Here is a 20,793-nt window from a genome sequence, read left to right as displayed (position 1 = left end):
GGTTGGCCAAAGGTTTATCTATTTTATTGACCTTTTCAAAGATCCAACTTTTTGATTTATTGATCTGTTCTATAATCCTTTTGTTTTGAATTTCATTTAATTTGGCTGTAATTTTGGTTATTTCTTTTCTTCTGCTAGATTTGAGATAGTAATGTTCTTCCTTTTCCAGTTGCTTGAGATGTCCCATTAAGTTGTTAACGTCCTCTCTTTTCATTCTCTTGAGGAAGGATTGCAATGCTATAAATTTACCTCTTAGGACTACCTTTGCTGTATCCTAGAGGTTCTGATAACTTGTGTCTTCATTATCGTTTTGCTCTAAAAATTTGGTAATTTCCTTCCTGATCTCATCTCTTACCCACCTAGCATTCAGCATAAGGTAATTTAGCTTCCATGCTTTTGTATGAGACTGCAAATTTCTGTTTTTATTGAGTTCAACTTTTATTTTATGATGGTCCAAGAAGATGCATGGAATTATTTCTATTCTTTTAAATTTACTGAAGTTAGACTTATGACCTAAGATGTGATCAATTTTGGAGTATGTTCCATGTACTGATGAGAAAAATGTGTATTCAGTTTTGTTAGGATGAAATGTTCTGTAGATGTCTTTTAGGTCCAAAAGTTGAATAGTTACATTTAAATCTAAAATTTCTTTGCTAGGCTTCTTATTGGAGGATCTGTCCAACACTACCAAAGGAGTGTTAAAATCTGCGAGTATGATGAAGCTGGGGGAGATCAAGTTGCTCATGCCTGTTAGAGGATCTCTGATAAATTGAGGTGCATTCTGGTTGGGTGCATAGATATTGATAAACGAGATCTTGTCACATTGAGCATTACCCTTAACAAATATAAAATGGCCATCCTTATCCTTGCTTACTTTTGCTGGTTTAATCCCTATTGTATCTGCAAATAAAATTACAACACTTGCTTTTTTCTGCTTTCCATTTGCCTGGAATATAGAGGACCATCCCTTCACCCTGAGTCTATATTTATCTTTTAGCGATTCTTGAATACAGCAGATGTCCCGTCTGAGTTTCTTTATCCAATCAGCCTATCTGTGACTCTTTAAAGGACAATTTTAGCCACTCACATTGATTGAAATTATTGATAAGCTTGGTAAAAGAAGATGATGTATTTGGGAGCTTACCTAACGGCTCTAGGAGCGGAGGACTTGGCTGCCACTGCTGGTGGTGGGTTTTGTATCTTTTGATTATATTTTTGGAGTCACAGCTCACCTCAGCAAATTTGTTGTGGGTTCTTCAATCTTCTCCCTTGGCTCAGCTCCAAACCATCAGCTAGCTTGCTAGACTTCTGTCCTTTAATTCTCCTTCTGGATGGGAGCCTCTGTGGGAAGCTGGCTGCAGTCCACCATCTTGGCTTTGCCCCAATAAATACTTGTTAACACTTAAATCTATTCCAACTAATCCATTATCAAATTATATCAATTTGTTTAAATAATATCTCTTGCATTGTCCACTTCCTCTACATTTTTACAATACACATCTTTCACTTGACTTTTGTCCTTTTAGACCTAGATTAAACTATTGTTTCCCTGTAGTCTGTTTAAAAACCTGTCCTACATAGTACTGTCCTCCTAATTTTCCTCAACCTCTGTTTTCTTTTTCTCATACTCTCTCCTTCTTTCCCTCTCTCTCTCTTTCTCTTTTTTTTTTTTTGAGACAAAGTCTCACTATATCGTCCTTGGTACAGTGCCATAGCATCACAGCTCACAGCAACCTCAAACACTTTGGCTTAAGAGATTCTTTTGCCTCAGTCTCTCAAGAAGCTGGGATTACAAACGGCTGTCACAATGCCTGGCTATGTGTTTGTTTTTTTTTTTTTTTAATTGTAGTTGCCATTATTGTTTAGCAGGCCCAGACTGAACTTAAACCTGCCAGCCCCAATGTATGTGGTTGGCGCCCACTGAACTATGGGCGCTGAACCAATCTCTTACCATTTCTTAAGCATCTTCTACAAATGTTTCTTGGTTCAAATGAAAGAAATGAATGTAATAGCATAAATTACTATGTGAAAGTTAAGTATTATATTTAAGAATGTCTTATATTTCTGCAAAGTTTCACAAGTCTTTCCTCCTATGTAGGTTTTTTTTGTTTTCTTTTGTAGTCCCCAGAACACTACAGAGCGAATGCTTAATCAATACTTGCTGTCCCAATAGACTCTTACTATCCATTCATGTTTTTGTGAAAAAATACTCTTATTCAATAATGTGATTGAGAGAAACTATGTAATGGTAGTTAAGAAGAATATCTGTGAACTGAAATTTTAATCATTAAAACTATTGCTACAAAGTGGTAGCACAAAGGAATTTTTTTTGGAATAAAACTGTTCTGTATTTGATTATGCTATTTATTACATGACCTATGCACTTGTCAAAATTCATAGAAATGTACACCAAAAATGTGAATTTCACAGTGTATAATTTAAAATACATTTTAAAATATATTTACAATAATGTAGATTTTAATTTTTTATTTTGTTTTGTTTTTTACTTGGTCTCCTAAGCAGCATCTTGTCTCTATTTTGTTCTGCAGTTACATGCTTGTTTTTTTTTTTTTCTTTCTTGAAAATAGTCTCAGCTATAATTATAGTTGATTATTTCACTTCCTAATCTCAGGTGTGATAATTTAATACAATCCAAATTTGGTTTTATACTCTATCCTCTTTTTTTTTTTCCTCCTTCATCTTGAAAATAAAGTATTCAGTATAGTTGGTGAAAGTAGGGATTCATTAATATTATGCAGTAGCTTGAATTAGTCTACTAAATATACTTTTTTTTTTCCTTTTGAGTACAAATTTTCTGGTTCAAATTTTTGTTCTTCATAAAAGAAGCTATATGTCCATTAAAAATGCAGAATTTAGGCCTTTGTTTAAGCTTTTTTTCCTCAGTAAATAATATTCACATATAGTCATGAAGCATTTTTCTTAAATTGTACGAGTATATTATTGACACTAGGCATTCAGTGAATGTATCTGAATGTTCCTATTAACTCTGTTAGATGGAGGAACTAGAGAGTTTCATTCTGCATCCTGAGTCCTTGCTGAATGAGCAGAGATTAGAAATACTGAATAGGAATCTCCTTTCCAAACCAGACCATTTCATGGAAATAAGTTCTTCGCTGAGAGGGATGGATGGATAAGGCCCTTACTCTGTGCTATGCTAGATGGGAAAATTAGTGCAGTATATCAGACATCTTGATAGAAAGGGCATAATAATGCAGCTGTTCTTTTAATGGGAAATTTTAACATTTCAAATAAATGCCTCTGTGTCTACACATATAGTAGTTAATGGAAATTTTCAAACTTTAACTTTTAGCCAAACTGGCTATACAGGGGTGCACTAAGAAAAACTGTGATTTCTAAACCTTCTCTAATCATGCTAGCATGTGGATGAGCCCCACAATTCATATTGACCAGAAGTTGTGATGAGAATTGTTCTCTGAACTATTCAGCAGCTTTGTGTTTTGGAAAAGGAATGTCAGTAAAACCTCAAGGAAAACATATTCAGTAACACATCATTAGATAAAGAAAAAAGTAAAAACAAATAATGTTTTAAGTATGTCATAGCTCCTAATCTTAAACTTCTGATATTTTTTAACAGTCTGCTGATTTTTAATGGATACTACATTATTGAAGAAATTTCCTAATATTATCCCAAAGAAAGGAGCACCTAGCTCTCTCCTAATTATCATAAATTAAGTTGGGAAATATGAGCTCTCTCCTTTTTTCTATCCATATTCTAAATTTCTTTTCTGTCATTTCCGTGATTTCTTTATAGATGGAAACATCTGTGGTAGCTATGTCATGATTCCTAGTGGGGTAGTGGGATTGATCTGCTCTCATTTTTCATGTTACCAGGTCTTTTTTGTTGTTGTTGTTTTTGTTTGTTCCTCCTCATTTGTGGTTTCTTCTTATTTCCTTAGTTCTCTTACTTCTTTTCTTCCTCCTACTCCTTAATCTTCCTTGTCTCTGTGCTTTGATGTTGCAATGTCCTTTTGGTAAAGGGATTAAAGGAAGAGAAATGAAAAGAAAAGAGCAGGAAAGAGAATGATATAAGAAATTTTAAAAAAAGGGAATAAAGACAGAAAAAAAAAAAAAAAAAACCAATCCTAGCTCTCTGGGTGGCCCAGATGTGAAGATCACCTAAGGTTAGGCACTTAAGACCTGCTTGAACAAAAGTGAGACCCCGCCTTCACCAAATACAGAAAAAAAAAAAAATCAGCTGTGGGCCATGGCAAAGACCTGCAGTTCAGCCAATCAGCAAACTGAAGGAGGAGAGTTCCCCAAACTCAGGAGTTCAAGCAAGTATGAGCCAGGCCAATGCCATGCTACTCCAGCATAAGCCCCAGAGCAAGACTCTGTCTACCAACCAAAATGAAGCAAAACAAAGATATCTTGGTTTCTTGGTTTTCTTTTCTTTTCTTTGGGGTTGGGGGACACTGTTACACTTTGTCACCCTAGGTAAAGTGCCATGGCATTATAGCTGACAGCAACCTCAAACTCTTGGGCTCAAGCAATCTCCTTGCCTCAGACTCCCAAGTAGCTGAGACTATAGGTGCCTGCCACAACACCTGGATACTTTTTTAGAGATGGAGTCTTAACTCTTGCTCAGGCTAGTCTCAAACTTGTGAGCTCAAGCAATTCATGTGTCTTGGCCTCCCAGAGTGCTAGGATTACAGGTGTGAGCCACTGCCTGGACTTTTTTTGTTAGTTTGTTTGTTTAGAGAGTCTCCTTCTGTCACACTGGGTAGAGAGCTGTCACATCAGAGGTCATCTCAAATTCCTGGGTTTTAGTGATCCTCTTACCCCGATCCGTTGAATATCTGGGACTACAGGTTTCCACTACAATTACTGGCTAGATTTTCTACTTTTTTAGTAGAGACAGGATCTCACACTTACTCAGGCTCGTCTCAAACTCCTGAGCTCAAGCAATCTGCTGGCTTCAGTCCCTGAGACTGCTAGATGTCTTTGTTTCCTAAGGGAGTCATGAGAGAAACATGAGAAAAATAGAAAAATCACAAAAAAGGAAGAAAAAAAAGCAAGAGAACAACAACAAAGAATATTTAAAATATATATATTGCATGGATGCCAGTTGGGTCCAGGATTAGGGAAAGAAAGAGAAAAGAAGTATTGCAAGCAGTTTTTGTCAGTCTTCCATCCAGAACGAGGAAAATTGGACCAAAGTGAACTTGAAGCAGTTGAAATGAGAAGATGGTTAGATCTTAGGAAGAAGAAATTAAGGCACTCAGCAGCCTCACTAAGACAAACTAGGATGGAGAAGGGAAAAAGGGGGAGAACTGAGGACAGTTATGGTGTAGACCATACAAAGTCAATGTCCAGAAATCGGTAGCCTTCATATACACCAGTAACAGTCAAGAAGAGAATCGAATCAAAGACACAAAACCCTTCACAGTAGCTTCAAAGAAATGAAATACCTGAGAATAAAGAAAGCATGTAAAGGAGCTCTACAGAGTCCTATGAAACTCTGAGAAAAGAAATAGAAGAATATGTTTAAAAATATGGAAGAACATACCATGTTTATGGCTAGGAAGAATCAACATTTTATCATTATTATTATTATTATTTAGAAAGAGTCTCCAGCTGTTGCCCTACGTAGAGTGCTGTGGCATCATAGCTCATAGCAATCTCCAACTCTGGCTTAAGGAATCCTTTCCTCAGTTTTTTTCTATTTTTAGTAAAGACAGGGTCTAGCTTTTTCTTAGGCTGATCTCAAACTCCTGAGCTCAAGCAATCCACCCTCTTTGGCCTCCCCAAGTGCTAGGATTACAGGAGTGAGCCACCATGCCTGGCCAGAAACAACATTTTGAAAATGCCCACACATTTTCTGTTTGATCAGGTGTTGAAATTACTGGCATTCATCACCCAATACTACATTTAATGTTCAGACAAGCTTCTACTTCAGAAACCTATAAAATAAGAGCTAGGAGTTCTGTAATACCAATTACAAAAGTTTGTAAATGGTAAATATTGGCAGAACATTTTCTAGTAGTCTCACATTCATGTACATCTTGTGAGCAGAGGTATTAAGTGCTTTTGGTCTTCAAAAATAAAGTGTTTCCATCCAGAACAAAGGGTAGGTTTTCTTACTGCCAAGTTTGAAAAGTTCAGGTTCTCTGTCCTGGCCCTCTGGTTTACTGTTTTAAAATTGAGGATCAAGGGACAGGTATAGGAAAATGCTGATACTTTGGCTACTGCTGTATCTGTTGCTCAGGAGGCTCATGTTTTCTGCCAGTATCCTTAAAACTGTGGCACACTTACTCATTCTTTTTTATTATTTTAATAAAATTTTATTTATAGACACTGAAATTTGAAATTTTTATTATTTTTTATTTAAGTATATTGGGTTTTTACCATTATTGACAGTAGATCTTAATACTGGATATGCTGTTGCTATTGGTAGTTATAGTCCAAATGACCATGGTACCTATTAAATTGCCCAGAAATTTGATGGTGAGGCCACAGAATTACATAATCCAAGCCCCTTTTGTTTTAATATCCTTTGTTTACTAGTTGGTTAACTTTGTGGACCGTTTGATTATTATCTTTTTTAATTAGTTAGGTAATATATAGCAGTTTCTCACATAGTTTGGCATGTGTTTTATTGTCTTAAGTTTAGGAGTACATTCATAGTGTTCTCTGTAGTGTTCATCTCAGGCACATTGCTCAGCTAAGGCTTCATGCTAGTTTCTTTTACTATGTAAATTGAATATATTTTGGCCAGGATACAGAATTCTTTGAGTTGACATGCACCCTTGAAGGAAAGTGTATAATTTTTTTGTAGTAAAATCTTATCACCTCACCAACAATAGAGAAGAAAGAAAGAAAGAAAGAAAGAAAGAAAGAAAGAAAGAAAGAAAGAAAGAAAGAAAGAAAGAAAACAAGTACTACAATGAAGGTAGTCTGAAAAGGTAGTATTTATTTTTTTTAATTTGTTTTCTGTAGTCATGGGCAGCCCTTTATGTGTGAAGATTATAATATGGACCTACTATTGGCAAGATGTGTTTAACAGTTATTTTTTCAGAAAAGGCTAGGGCAGGTGACCTGGAACATGAAGTTTTTTCTGTATGAAAGTAACCAGACCAAGATTTATCTACCAACTGAGCCTCTGTAACCTTAAAGAAGTATTGATATAAACAAGTTTTAGAATGGTAATCAGTATTTATTAATATACTTCTTTATAGAGATTATTACAAATTATTTTCAAGAGAAAATAAACTGTAATCATCCTATGGTTTTTAAAGCCATTTAGATCTCTACCCTGAATGACTGTAACTGAGCGTTACTTTTTAATTAGATGTCTGTCTTTATTTTTCAGTGTGTAAAAAATAAATCCATGCCTATTTGTCTCATTATATGAAGTAAATAAAACATGCTATTTAGTTAGACAAGATTTTCATTGTTTTTACCTGTACCTTGCTTATTTTTAGCCCAGTAAAATAGTTCCTTTCTAGAGCTAAATTCTTCTTCAATACACTAAAACTATCTTAAGGTAATGGCTTTTTCAAACTCAAAAGTGATATTAAGGTGGAAACAAAAGGAAGAGGAACAAAACATAAAGAGTAATTTGGAGAGGTTTTACCTATTGCTGATAGCATCACTCAAGCTGAGAGAAAATTGCAACCTGATATCCACTGTGAAGCAAACCATCAAAAGCATGAAAGAATCATAATACTTTGGCATATTGATTGAATTCTTAGAAATGGCATAAAATGCCCCAATTAAACTTTTTTTGCATTCACTTATTTATCCTTAATAGTTCTCATTTTATTAAATGTCTAATAGCAGTAGATATAAAATCTTGGTATGCATTATATAACTGAGTAAATTTTATAGCTAATTCTTTCAGAATTTTAGATCACTAGGTCTTTCCTGCATCTTATGGTTTGCATCACAGTGAGTGTTATATTGATAATTCTCTCCCAACTTGAATGATGCCATTAGCAATAAGTCAAACCTTTCTGAATCATTATCTGTTTTCCTCCCCGTTTTTTATTTCCATCAAAATACTACCTTTGAATTTGAAAATGCACTGCCTTAAGATTGAGGAGAATTTGAGTCCCAGCAAAGGGATATTTTACTGGGGTGAAAATACAGAAGGACATATGCAAAAACAACTTCCTTTCCCATTGAAAAAAGAGAAGTGGATAAATAATTTTATTTAAGCCTAAAATCATTAGGAATTGCATTTCTGAGAATTTGCATCTGTCTTTGTATAGATATTATTGGTCTTCTCATAGAATGATCTGGAGGATTTTCAGAGATTAAGTCAGTGACGCATCAATGTTTATGGTCTTCTCCCTTTCTCAGAAACATACGTTGAAGGATTGTTATAATGAACATCAGCGAGAGTTCTTGAGTAGGTTTTGGATAGGGAAGGTTCTGTTTGATTTAACCTTGGTACCTTTTCTATTCCTTCCAATGTATTCATCCACTGTGAGTAGTAACTGCTTTTGGAGCAGTTTAATAGATGTCACGTAATGTGGGCAAGCTAAGAAAAAGAGCAATTTTACAATGTGACAGAATTTTTTTAATGGAAATGAACTTTAAAGCTCAAGAAATGTATTGCTTGAAAATATTTAACTGCTAGTCAACTTTTTTTAGACGATCTTAAGTTAGAAGCACAGTTTGTGGACCATTATTAGTATATAATTTTTTAGTTTAGTCAAACTTTTTTTTTTTTTTTCCTGAGCAAAACACTTATGGGGTTTTACTTAAATGCAGTAGATTGGCATGTCTTTTTAAGTTTCTCTGGTAATAATTTAGTCTCCTAGTGGCCCTTCAAACATTTACTGGGCATACTAAGTATCCCATCTTTTTTCTCAGAGCCCCACAATTTGAAGAAGGAAACTCACAAGGCTTCATGAATGCTCAACATCAGCCCAGCAAGTTACAAACAACTTATCTTACAGTGACTATCTAGCAACTACATTGATTGCTTATCATTCTCTTGTGTAGTTTATGTTGATATTAATAATAGTTTAGGAAAGGTTATATTGAATTATGCAGATCAAATTTTCTTATGTTTGATTCCAAAGTATGGTTTTTAATATATATACCTTTACTCTCATACTTCCCTAGAAAGTATTTCTTGGATATGGTTAATGAAGTATGGTTTCATTTGTTATTTTTAAAAATTTGAGAACAAGGATTTTCTCTCAATTTTGTATAACTACAGTTCTTTATGTATATTTAAAATAGTAGCTTCCAATACTTTAGAGTTTATTTTCATTTATTTATTCATTCACTACATATTTACAGAATACTGAATATGTATCAGATATGATAGTAGGCAGTAGATAACATGATGAACTATTATAGAGCTTATAAACACAGTCTGGCCTGTTTTGTGGTAGGCAGTGCAATAGGCACATTTCTTCTCTTATCTGTATTTCTCCATATGACAATTCTGAGAATTAAGTGTTATTACTCTCAACTAATAGATGAGGAATTTGAGAGTCATAGAGGTTAATCAATTTGCTTATTTACAAAGATAAGTGGAATAATCTGAGATTCAAAACTCAAGTCAGTCAGTCTCTGTATTTCCCATGGTGTGTAGCAAATTAATTCCAATTTAGTGGTTTGAAAAAACACAAACTTACTATATAATATTATCTATGGATCAGGAGTCTTGGCAGAGCTTAGATGTGTTCTCTGCATGACTATAATCAAGGTGTTAGTTAGTACTGACTTTTCCTTGAAGGCTTCACGAAGGAAAAATCTGTTTTCAAGCTTACATGGTTGTTGGAAGAATTAATTTCCTTGAGGCTGTAGTACTCATAGCAGCTTGCTTCTGTATAGTCAGAGACTCTAATGGGAGTGTTCTAGACAAAAGCCTCATATAATTTACTGAGTCTTCTAGAAAATGCCTTGTAGAATATATTATCATTAGAGTTCCTTCTCATCACCTTTGCCATATTCTACTGGTTGGAAGCAAGAAACAGGTCCTGCACACACTAAAGGGGAAGGGATTGTACAGTGGAGTGAGAACTGGGAGGTGCAGATCATGTAGGGGCCACATTAGAATACTTCTGCCACACGTTCCACTCTCCATGGTCTTTCCACTATACCCGATGCCTCTAGTAAAAATTCAATATATGTGAACATATTTTTAAAAATTGTGTAAAGTAATATAACACTACTAGAAAAGTGTGGGGGTAAAATCACCATAATATCATGATCCCCACATAGCTTAATTGGTCTCTTGAGTGAGGTGCCAATTACTCATTTCTGCTATCTTTGAACAGTCATAATAATTATGCTTGCATTCCAGTAAGTCTTTAAAAATTACACATAGTTATGTTTTTCACAGTTATTCAATGGACTTCCTTTGTCACTTTTGACATGGTGAACATTTTTCTTTGTTGCTTCATAATTTACAGTGGACAGTTTCCTTATAGCATTCTGTCAATTGGTCACACCACCAGATGTTTACTTAACCATGTTGAAATAGTGGGCTATGAAGGCAACTTTCAAACTCCCACTACTGAAAAAAAAAAACAGATCAATAATAACAAGACATAACAAAATGTTGCATAATCTCCTCAGGTATACAATTCTGCCTCTTTTTCATTATTTACTTAAACTAGCAATCCAGAAGTGAAATTACTGGAACAGGGAACACAAACATCTCCATGGCTCTTGGTGCATGCTATTAAAATGCTTGTGATTTATTTGACTTGGACAGAATTAACAGCCTTCAGAATTGCCAAGGCATATGATAATGCTAATAGAAACTCTGAACACTGAAAAGCAAGACACAATCTTTACTGGCCCTTAATCCAGGGCTTTTGATATTGAGAAGTAGGAGGGATTATCTTTTCTTTATGGCCAAGAGGCCTACTCTCAGCATGTTTTTCTTCCCTAGAGTTCAAATCGAGGAAATAGATCTTCTCAGGACTTAATCATTCATACCAAACAATGTCAGGTCTGTCGATATTTTTCCTGGTCACTATGTGGGACTATGCCTTCCCTTCCCTACAATAAGTCAGAGGCTTTTCTCATGGAGCAGTTGGTGAATCTGTATTTCTTTCTGTAGAGAGAAAGATTGGACTAATTTATTTATTCATATATAGCACTCTGCTCTTGTACATATCCAATTTAGCAGCACATTTCATGACAGCCTTTCCTGCCATAGAAAAGGAAAAGAAAGAAAAAGCCGAGGTAATGGAGACTGGCTTATATTGTCATCTAGTTAACACTAATACAAACAGATTAATTGCTTATTGCTTTTCTTGTGAATCAAGAACTGATAGTTTGGAGTTCGTGGTGACAGGTTTTTTTTTTTTTTCTTTTTAATAAAAAGCTATCTATTGTGAGTTGGAGAATTTAGCTACTATATTTGGTTCTCATATGCCTTCCTTGTGAACTCACATTAGCCTGCTTAGAGGATTTGTAGTTTTGCTTATCCTTATATGGGAAGGCTTGCTAGAGAATCTGTCTGACCAGAATTAGAAGCTAGGGCATGGATTGTCCAATTAAGTTTCCTTACTGGCAAAATGTGTTGCATAGAGAAGGTGGTGAGTTAGAGAACATTTTTACTCACTATAAAATCACCATCATTTTATGGATATTAATGATCATTATAATCCATCATATTCCCTTGATTCTTTATGGCAATGTTCTAAAGAATAAAATCTATGTAGTGACTCACTTTACTAGGTTGTTAATGATACTGATTAGAGTAGGGAGGGGAGGGTGGAATTAATTGGTTTGTTTGTTTTTAAATTTTTGGTGTAACCTTAGTCTGAAATATTTGGAACAGAAGGTTCACATATGTTGCACTAGTACTCATCACAAATATTTAGCTTTGGTACCTGCTTATAACAGTTAGTGTAATTTTTTTTTTAAGAAAGACTTTTGCTTTAAGGGTACTTCCAAAGCTTCCAGAACAGCCTACAGAACCTATTATCCTATTTCACTCTTAGCACTCATTTTCTGTAACAACCTAGGTTCACAAACCACTGATACTTGTGTGGAAGCACTTTGGAAGGTTCTTTACTTCATACTTTATTTGTCCAAATACATGAAAATCATTTCAAATTGAGATACATTTTTTTTTTGGTAAAGTCATTGTAATTTATATGAATGGTTCTTCATAGTAACTTTTTCTTACCAAATCTTAAATGTTCTGAGTGGCTCTTATTGCTTTTGGAATGTTTCATTATCACAAAAACTCAGACTGGGAAAACAGAGAAGGTTCACTTAAGAAAAATTATTCTACATATAATACCCTTGAAATAAAACAACAGGATTTCTTATTCGTACCTTAGGCCAAGATTTGGGATTAAGGATGATGCAAAAGTATCATGAGCCATAACTATTCTAAACAGCACTTCATTAAGTTGACATACAGTCTAATTGTCATGAGACAACATGTATGGTAGGATATTATTTTGTTATTTGGTATGATTAGTATTTAAATGGTGCTTTTTTACTCTGACAGAGCTGGGCCAAGTGTGATTTGAAGAAAAATTTTTAATCCATCTGAGCATTAATTTATTCATCTGTGAATTTGGAATGAAAAAATAGCAAATGCCTCATAAGTTTATTGGGATAATTAAAATAAGCATGTAGACTTTAGCACAGTGCCTGGCCCATAGGAGGAACTTAATAAATAATAATTCTTATATTATATTATACTGGACAGTAAGATTACATGTGGTGTAATTCATAGGTACTTAATATGTATAGAATTGTACAGCCTATTGCTAACATACTCTAAAGTGAGGTCTGTGTCCCACTGGTTCTTCTTTTTAGCCCAGTCCGAATCTACCTACTTTACTGTAGCAGAAAGAGGCCAGACTTTGATTAAGGGATGGTTAGATGCCATCATTAAACTTATCTGTGATCATGGAATTTATAATCCTATAATTATAGTTTATAAGTTTCTTGAGATCATCTAATTTCCTTTTATTTTATTTTACTTCTATCAAGATAAAAATAGTAGCCTTGAGGCTAAGTGTATATTCAGTAACTACATTCTTGACTGTATGGTAGCCCTTAACACAATTAGGCAGTGTCAAACACTATTCCTTTTCTAACAGCAGAAGATCCTAGTACTAAAGTTGAGTATTCTATTCATTTTTATTGATAATAATGTAAAGATTGTTTAAATTATGTACATACACATTTGAATGATAAAAGATGTAAAATCACAATGCATAAGTAGAAGTTAGAATTAAGTTATATAGCAAAAACACTTGAAAAGTGATATTATTCTTTGTAACATGTTGTTTGCTTTGTATGAATATCTGTTAAGAAAAAAACCCATACAAAATTTTATGAGGAATATACAGTGGAACAAACTTAATATTTGGAGTTAGGGATATCTACTTTTGAATCTCACCCTTGCCACCCACTTTCTTTGTGACTTTGGGTAAGTTTGCTTAACTTCTTGAAGTCTCAGCATTCTAATCTGTAAAATGGAAGTAATAAAAAAAAAAGGCATAGCATGGTGCATTAGAGGAAGCCAGTGACTTAAGGACCCACAATATTATTTATTTAAAAATTCACACAAATCTCTTTGGACACGAAAGGACTACACAGTGGCAATGCTTCACTGGTCCACTGCAAAACAGATTAACTGGGTTTTAAGGTTTGATTTCCCTTTTGAAATCCATGCCCTTTTAGATGTATTTTTAAGGGAACTAGTAAAAGATTGGACTGGCAGATTTAAATGCTTTTTGTTCACTCCTTCTCCTCCCCACTGTTAAATCCCTAGGCACAGCCTAGGAAAAGGCAGACTCATTACTTTCCTGAAAAGCAGAGTAGTCCTTTCTAGAGAAACACTTGAAATAACTAGAACCAACCAGAGGTGGGTATGTGTATCTGAATTTCTCCTTGAGGAAGTTGACTGGGTCACAAGTTATAACCTGTTTTAGAAATACACAGTACAAATCCACACAATTACTTATTCATTTGTAGATTTCATTTGTGTATAAGAATTTAGTAGGAGAAATTATGAGCATACAGTTTGAAAATTTACAAATTTATTTTGTAATATTGTACTTTCATTGTTCAAGTACAACAAGCTATCACCTTTATGAACTCACTTTTTACAACTGGCCAGTTATAAACTTTACCAAGCACATATTCCTTTTACCCAAACTATAGATTGCATGGAATATAGATGGGTGGAAAATCTAACATTCGTTCTGTCCTTATTGAGTTTAGGTGGCATTGCTAGTAACAGTAAGTGGTTATTGGTTTTGTCATTCACCTGACCCTTCTCACCTTGTATTGTTGTCTTAGTTTCTTCTTTAAATACCTTGTTGTAATTTAACTTTTAAATATATCTACGTCTAACCCTTCTAACTAGAAGGGAAGGGATTGCTATTTTTCTTGAAATGTTTTTAGAGAACTTAGTAATTTAGGTGCCACTTAAGAGGCACACAAGAAATATTATCAAGTACAATTTATGACAATCATTTTTTATTTCTGTGCATTGTAGTCAGAATTTCTGTCTGTGATTATTAAGTGCCGGTAAAGAAAATGTGTCAAAGATTGGCTATAAAACAAAGCAAAAACACCACCATGATTAAATGTTTACTGGTAGGTTGGTACTTTCATGGAAAACATCTCTTGTTTTCCTATTTGTAGTATTATTAGTGAAGTTTTGTTTTTTCTTTGGTAATTGCAGCATTCACACTGGCACCTTCTACAGCAGAAACCATGTAAGTCTTTTTTCTTTAAAAGAAACCTGACTTCTCAGCATAACAGACAAGAAGCTTACTGAGGCTTGTTGCAAGAAGACAGGTGTTTCCAGGCAACAATTGTTCAATGGTCCTGCTCTATGTCTTCAGAAAGAATAATTCTCTGAATCTCAAATCCCTGACATATATGTAGAAATGATTTGCCATTCTTTGGGTAGAGATGAAAGGTGTGGCTTATTCTTTGGAAAAGATTGATTTAAATTCCTAGACATTGCCACTGTCCACTTGCAAATACATTTGTGTGCTGAAAAGTTTATCAGTAACTGTTTAGATCCAAAGTCACGGTTAATGTAGAAAATTTAAATTTTATTATTTAATGAACCCTTGTGACACTCATTCCTTTTTGTTCTAGGAATGTATGGTTTTCAGTCTCATATATTCACTGTGTCTCTATTTTAAATTCCATTAAGGAAATTAGGAAATTAGCATCCCCATATGCCACCTTGTTATGGTGTATTATAGTGAACATGTGCCTGTAGTCATATAAGGCAATTCATTCTTTATACATAAAATATCCTTTATTGGAAATAAAGTTAATATGTGAAATTTTGGACTTATGATCATCTGGAAAAAAAAATTTTGTTACATTCCCTGAAGTTTCAAATCTGAACAAGTTTTCATAGTTGACATAGAAGAACCTCTTAGTAAGGTATGATTATGGTGCATTCTCTTCAGCCTTATGAAGATGTAGAAAACTGTAGGAAACATATGTACTTGGCATTAAGCAATCTCAGAGCATGGGAGAAATGCTTGAGGTCCAGAGCTGATAGCTGAAGGGTGGTAACTTCAATGAGGCATATTATCATGACCAATGATACCAGGCCTGGCCACCATCTTAGCACAGTGAATGGTGTTTTCAACATAGCACTCATTCAATAAGATACCCCAAAAGAATCATTTATTTTAAAAGTCCTCTTGTTTTTGTCTTCTTACATAAATATGATTAATGACATTCTGACTGGGTAATGTATAGTTCTTAGAGTGTTAGCTATATTCTTTCATTCAAAAAGGAAAATATGTTGGAATGCTAGGTTCCTAAAAATATCATATTAATGAGACACTTGTTATTTCTGTTCAAATTTGTAAATATGTTAATAATCAACAAATTACTTAACACACTTCATGTTGGTTGAATTCCTTACTATGTAATGGATATTCAAAATCACTTATTTAATTGAATCTTCCATCAAATGCATTAATCCACTGGATATAACTTTTTATTGATTTTCCTCAAAATTTAAAACAGATTATATGTTATATTTAGGAATGAAATTTTGATTTCATAAGCCAGTAAGAAAATAGAATTCTAGTTCAAAAAATTTCCTTGTACCAAATTTTGCTGGATTAAAACTGATCTTTAAAGCAGGTATTCAGTATTCCAATATAAATAGCCTTTAAAAATTCCAATTTCTATTATAAGAAATTGAAATTATTTTTCCTGGGATTATATGATGAAGAAGAAAATTATTTGACCACAGTCACATGCAACTTAGAAAGATAAAAATATAGCCTCTGTGGATGCCGGCCAGTGTGGAAGGAGTGTTTGGAGGAATAAACCTAGAGGGGACTTGAATATTTTGCATTTTCATTCTTATTTGCAAAAGTGCATTTTATTTTATTTTTTTTATGCTTCTGCCCCATGTGTCTTTTTAGTGCGACTTCATGAAGAAACTTGCTTATTAGTTGTGCTCCTGCACTCAGAAATGTTAAATTATAGTTTTAAGTATGGGTAAATTACTATAGATGTACAGATTTAGAGTCTAAAATACATGCATATCCAAAGGGAAACCTAACTAAAGGGTATTAATTTTACCATTTTAAAAGTTCTCTCCTAGGTATGGTAAAGAGACAAATTAAATATTTTATTTCTTCCTATTAATCAAGTTGAAGTAGCATACACATATCTGAAAGACAACTTAGCAGTACCTGTTAAGGACTATTGAGTGGTACAAATATATTCCAAACTTAAGATACAGAGAGGCCTAGCTCTTATTTCTTTGTATTTAGTTTTGTTCTGAACAATGGAAATTGAGACTTAAGTGACTCTGAACCTTGTGTAATTACTCAAGACTCATTTCTGTAGACTATATGATGCTTGTTAAGATGAGAAGAAAAATAGAGTTGTTTGGAAAAACTAAGTATAAGGGCTGAGATTAAGAGACACTTGTAGGTAATCAGAAAAAAACATAGCTTCCTACTACCCATGATTTTGAATTAATGGCATTTCTTTAGATTACTGATATGCATCAACTAGTATTACAGCTGCATCATTAGATAATTGAAATTTTCAGTGGGATAAAAGGACCTGTGGGCTAAAAGCTCTTCAACTCATTTATAAGTCATCTTTAACAAGACAGTAATAAAGAGGGAAAATCATATATCTTCCTAAACCAAAAATTTTGCTCTGTGTCTGAGTTTATTTCTGCTAGCTAAAAAGCACTGACTTTTGTTGAATTTGAAAAATAAAAACAAAAAAGCCATTTTCTAAGTAATTTGTTTATTTATCCTTTGGGTCTTAGATTAAGAAGAAACAGCAAGATGTACTTGGTTTCTTAGAAGCCAACAAAATAGGATTTGAAGAAAAAGATATTGCAGCAAATGAAGAAAATCGGAAGTGGATGAGAGAAAATGTACCTGAAAACCATCGACCAGCTACTGGATACCCCCTTCCACCTCAGATTTTCAATGAAAGCCAGTACCGTGGGGTGAGGAAACAATTTAAGTTCTTTTGTTTATTGAAAAAGATAGTCCCAAATCCACCCTAGTCTTTTTGTCCCCACCTCCAAATTTGTATACATTTTTCATCTGCAGCTACTAAGCAGCTGAAGTATTTTGACTTCTATTAGGAGATAAATGAATGAGTCAGACACACATACACACAGTTACCATGTTTCCCCCAAAATAAGACCTACCTATAAAATAAACCCTAGCAGGATTTCTATACATTGGTTAAATATAAATCCTACCCAGATAATAAGGACACATAGTTGACTTTACATTTTCTCATCTTGTTTCCAGCCACAGCAGTTATGTTTCTGGTGTGTCCATTTTGAATAAATCTCTTGTTGTCTTTTCTTTGTTAGTTGCATGTTGCTAATTTTTCTTACATTCTTTTCATCAAGGACTATGATGCCTTCTTTGAAGCCAGAGAAAATAATGCAGTGTATGCCTTTTTAGGCTTAACAGCACCACCTGGTTCAAAGGTATGATACCCATTTTTCCTGTTTTATTGGTTATATATGCTTGCTGCTGGGTTTTTTAATCAATAAGAATTTCACATTTTTTGTTCTGTTTAGATTGTCACTGGCAGTGTATCACAGATAAAAAATCCCTGAAATGCATGTATTATTTAATCCCCAAGAGGGAAGATAGGAGTGCATATTCATATATATGAAGTATGTGTTTAGGAGATAGGTGGAGTGAGCTCTCTAAGGCAGCATATTTCTCATTGACCCATTCACAAATAAGTGGTTAGCAATATTAAAGACTCCATTATTTCAGCTATAACACATGATTCTATACTGACAGCAAGCATCTGAGTTCATCGTAATCTCCTTGGCAGCATTTATTGTCTTTGTATGAGAGCAAATGATAGAGTCATCCATTCAAGATAACTAAGAGCATTTGAGTTGCAAACTGGTCACTACATTGCTATAAATTGGGATTTTTTTTGACAACACAAATTAACTTTTCAAGTGACAGTGTTCCCAGGAGAGACTAAATAAAGAAGGAAATAAAAAGGAAATAGCCTATCTAATAAAGTGTCTCAAAGCTATAGATTTTTAAATATACCTTTTCATTTTATAATAGATCTTTTCCACATAAACTGGCTTAATTAAAATATATACCTCTTGTTCTATCATCTTATGTTTTTTTTTTTTTTTTTGAGACAGAGTCTCACTTTGTCACCCTTGGTAGAATGCTGTGGCATCACAGCTCACAGCAACCTCAAACCCCTGGGCCCAAGTGATTCTCCTGCCTCAGCCTTCCATGTAGCTGGGACTACAGGCACCTGCCACAATACCTGGCTATGTTTTTGTTGCAGTTGTTTAGCTGGCCTGGACCAGGTTTCAACCCGCCACCCTCAGTGTTTGTGGCAGGCACTGTAACCACTGTGCTATAGGCATCAAGCCTTATGTTTTATTCTTATCAAATGGTTTTTTTTTTTTTGTTAGATTCTTCAAACCCTAGTTCCTTCTTCAATTTTGAAATGTTGTGTTTAGCATTGTGTTTCCTAACCAAAATTTATTTCACCAAAGATAAATTATTATATTTTAAGCTTTGGATAATTTGAATTGTAAGAAAAGTTAGGCAAGGCATTTTGTTTAAATAACAAGACCCAAGTAAAGTCATCAGGTTTACTGCAGATTAGAGGAAGTATGAAAGAAAGGATAGTTTGTTTTCTGTGATAACTCCCTCCTCTTCAATTAAAATTAGGATTTACTCTATCTTTTTTTTTTATTAAATCATAGCTGTGTACATTAATGCAGTGATGGAGTATGGTGTGCTGGTTTTATATACAATTTGAAATATTTTCATGGCATTTTCTTAGTTATTGTGTTAAGACATTTATATACTGCATTTAGAAAGATTCACATGTACACTTGTAAGATGGACCATAGGTGTGGTCCCACAAATCACCCTCCCACCATACATCCTCCCCGCTCCCCTCCTCTCCTTCTCCTCTTTCCCCAAATTCTTGGACTATCATTGGGCTATAGCTTTGAAAGCTATAAACTAATTTCGTAGTAAGGCTGAATACACTGGATACTTTTTCTTCCATTCTTAAGATACTTTGCTAAGAAGAACATTTTCCAGCTCCATCCATGTAAACAAGAAGGAGGTAAAGTCTCCATCTTTTTTTTAAGGCTGCATCATATTCCATGATATACATATACCAAAATTTATTGATCCATTCCTGGATTGATGGGCACTTGGGCTTCTTCTATGATTTAGCAATTATGAATTGGGCTGCAATAAACTTCTGGTACAAATATCTTTGTTGTAATGTGAGTTTTGGTCTTCTGGATATATACCTAGTAGAGGAATTGTAGAATCAAATGACAGGTCTACTTTTAGTTCTCTAAGTGTTCTCCAAACATCTCTCCAAAAGGGACGTATCAGGTTGCATTCTCACCATCAGTGTAGAAGTGTTCCCTTTCTCCACAACCACACCAGCATCTCTGGTTTTAGGATTTTGTGATGTGGGCTAATCTTACTGGAGTTACATGATATCTCAAAGTAGTTTTGATTTGCATTTCTCTGATGATTAAAGATAATGAACATTTTTTCATTTGTCTGTAGACCATGCGCCTATCTTCTTCAGAGAAGTTTCTCTTCAAGTCCCTTGCCCACCCTGAGATGGGATCACTTGTTCTCTTCTTGCTAATACACTTGAGTTCTCTGTGGCTCCTGGTTATTAAACCTTTGTCAGAGACATAACCTGCAAATATTTTCTCCTATTCTGAGAGCTGTCTGCTTGCTTTACTTACTGTGTACTTGGATGTGCAGAAGCTTTTTAGTTTGATCAGGTCTCAGCAGTGTATTTTTGATGTTGCTTCAATTGCCCAGGGGTCCTCCTCATAAAATATTCTCCCAGGTCAATTTCTTCAAGTGTTTTCTCGACCCTTTCTTCTAGTATTTTTATAGTTTCATGTCTTAAGTTTAAATCTCTAATCCAGTGAGAGTCTATCTTAGTTAATGGTGAAAGATGTGGGTCCAGTTTCAGTCTTCTACAGGTCGCCAGCCAGTTTGCCCAGCACCATTTGTTAAATAGGGAGTCTTTTCCCCACTCAAAGTTTTTCATTGGCTTGTCAAAGATCATATGACGGTAAGTACCTGGGTTCATCTCTTGGTTGTCTATTCTGTTCTATCCATCTACCTCTCTGTTTTTTTGCCAGTACCAGGCTGTTTTGATCACTATCGATTTATAGTATAGTCTGAGGTCTGGTAGCGTGATTCCTCCTACTTTGTTTTTATTTCTGAGTAATGTCTTGGCTATTCGAGTTTTTTTCTGATTCCATATAAAACGAAGTGTGATTTTTTT

The 20,793-nt window shown here is 34.4% G+C and overlaps 1 protein-coding gene across 1 annotated transcript in view; it reads left to right on the top strand.

Annotated features, from left to right (window-relative positions):
• Positions 1–20,793, top strand: part of LOC100960976 (SH3 domain-binding glutamic acid-rich-like protein) — a 120,459-nt gene that overhangs the window by 38,984 nt on the left and 60,682 nt on the right. The window contains exons 2-4 of the mRNA XM_023508956.1: positions 14,675–14,708; positions 17,267–17,452; positions 17,870–17,950. Of these exons, the coding sequence (XP_023364724.1) occupies positions 14,675–14,708; positions 17,267–17,452; positions 17,870–17,950 (301 nt within the window). The remainder of the gene's footprint in view (positions 1–14,674; positions 14,709–17,266; positions 17,453–17,869; positions 17,951–20,793) is intronic.

This window comes from Otolemur garnettii, unplaced genomic scaffold (assembly GCF_000181295.1).
Source record: "Otolemur garnettii isolate 467f Iridium unplaced genomic scaffold, OtoGar3 scaffold00298, whole genome shotgun sequence".
NCBI lineage: Eukaryota > Metazoa > Chordata > Mammalia > Primates > Galagidae > Otolemur > Otolemur garnettii.
The sequence above is the reverse complement of the archived record's forward strand: the minus strand, read 5'-3'. Positions and strand labels throughout refer to the sequence as shown.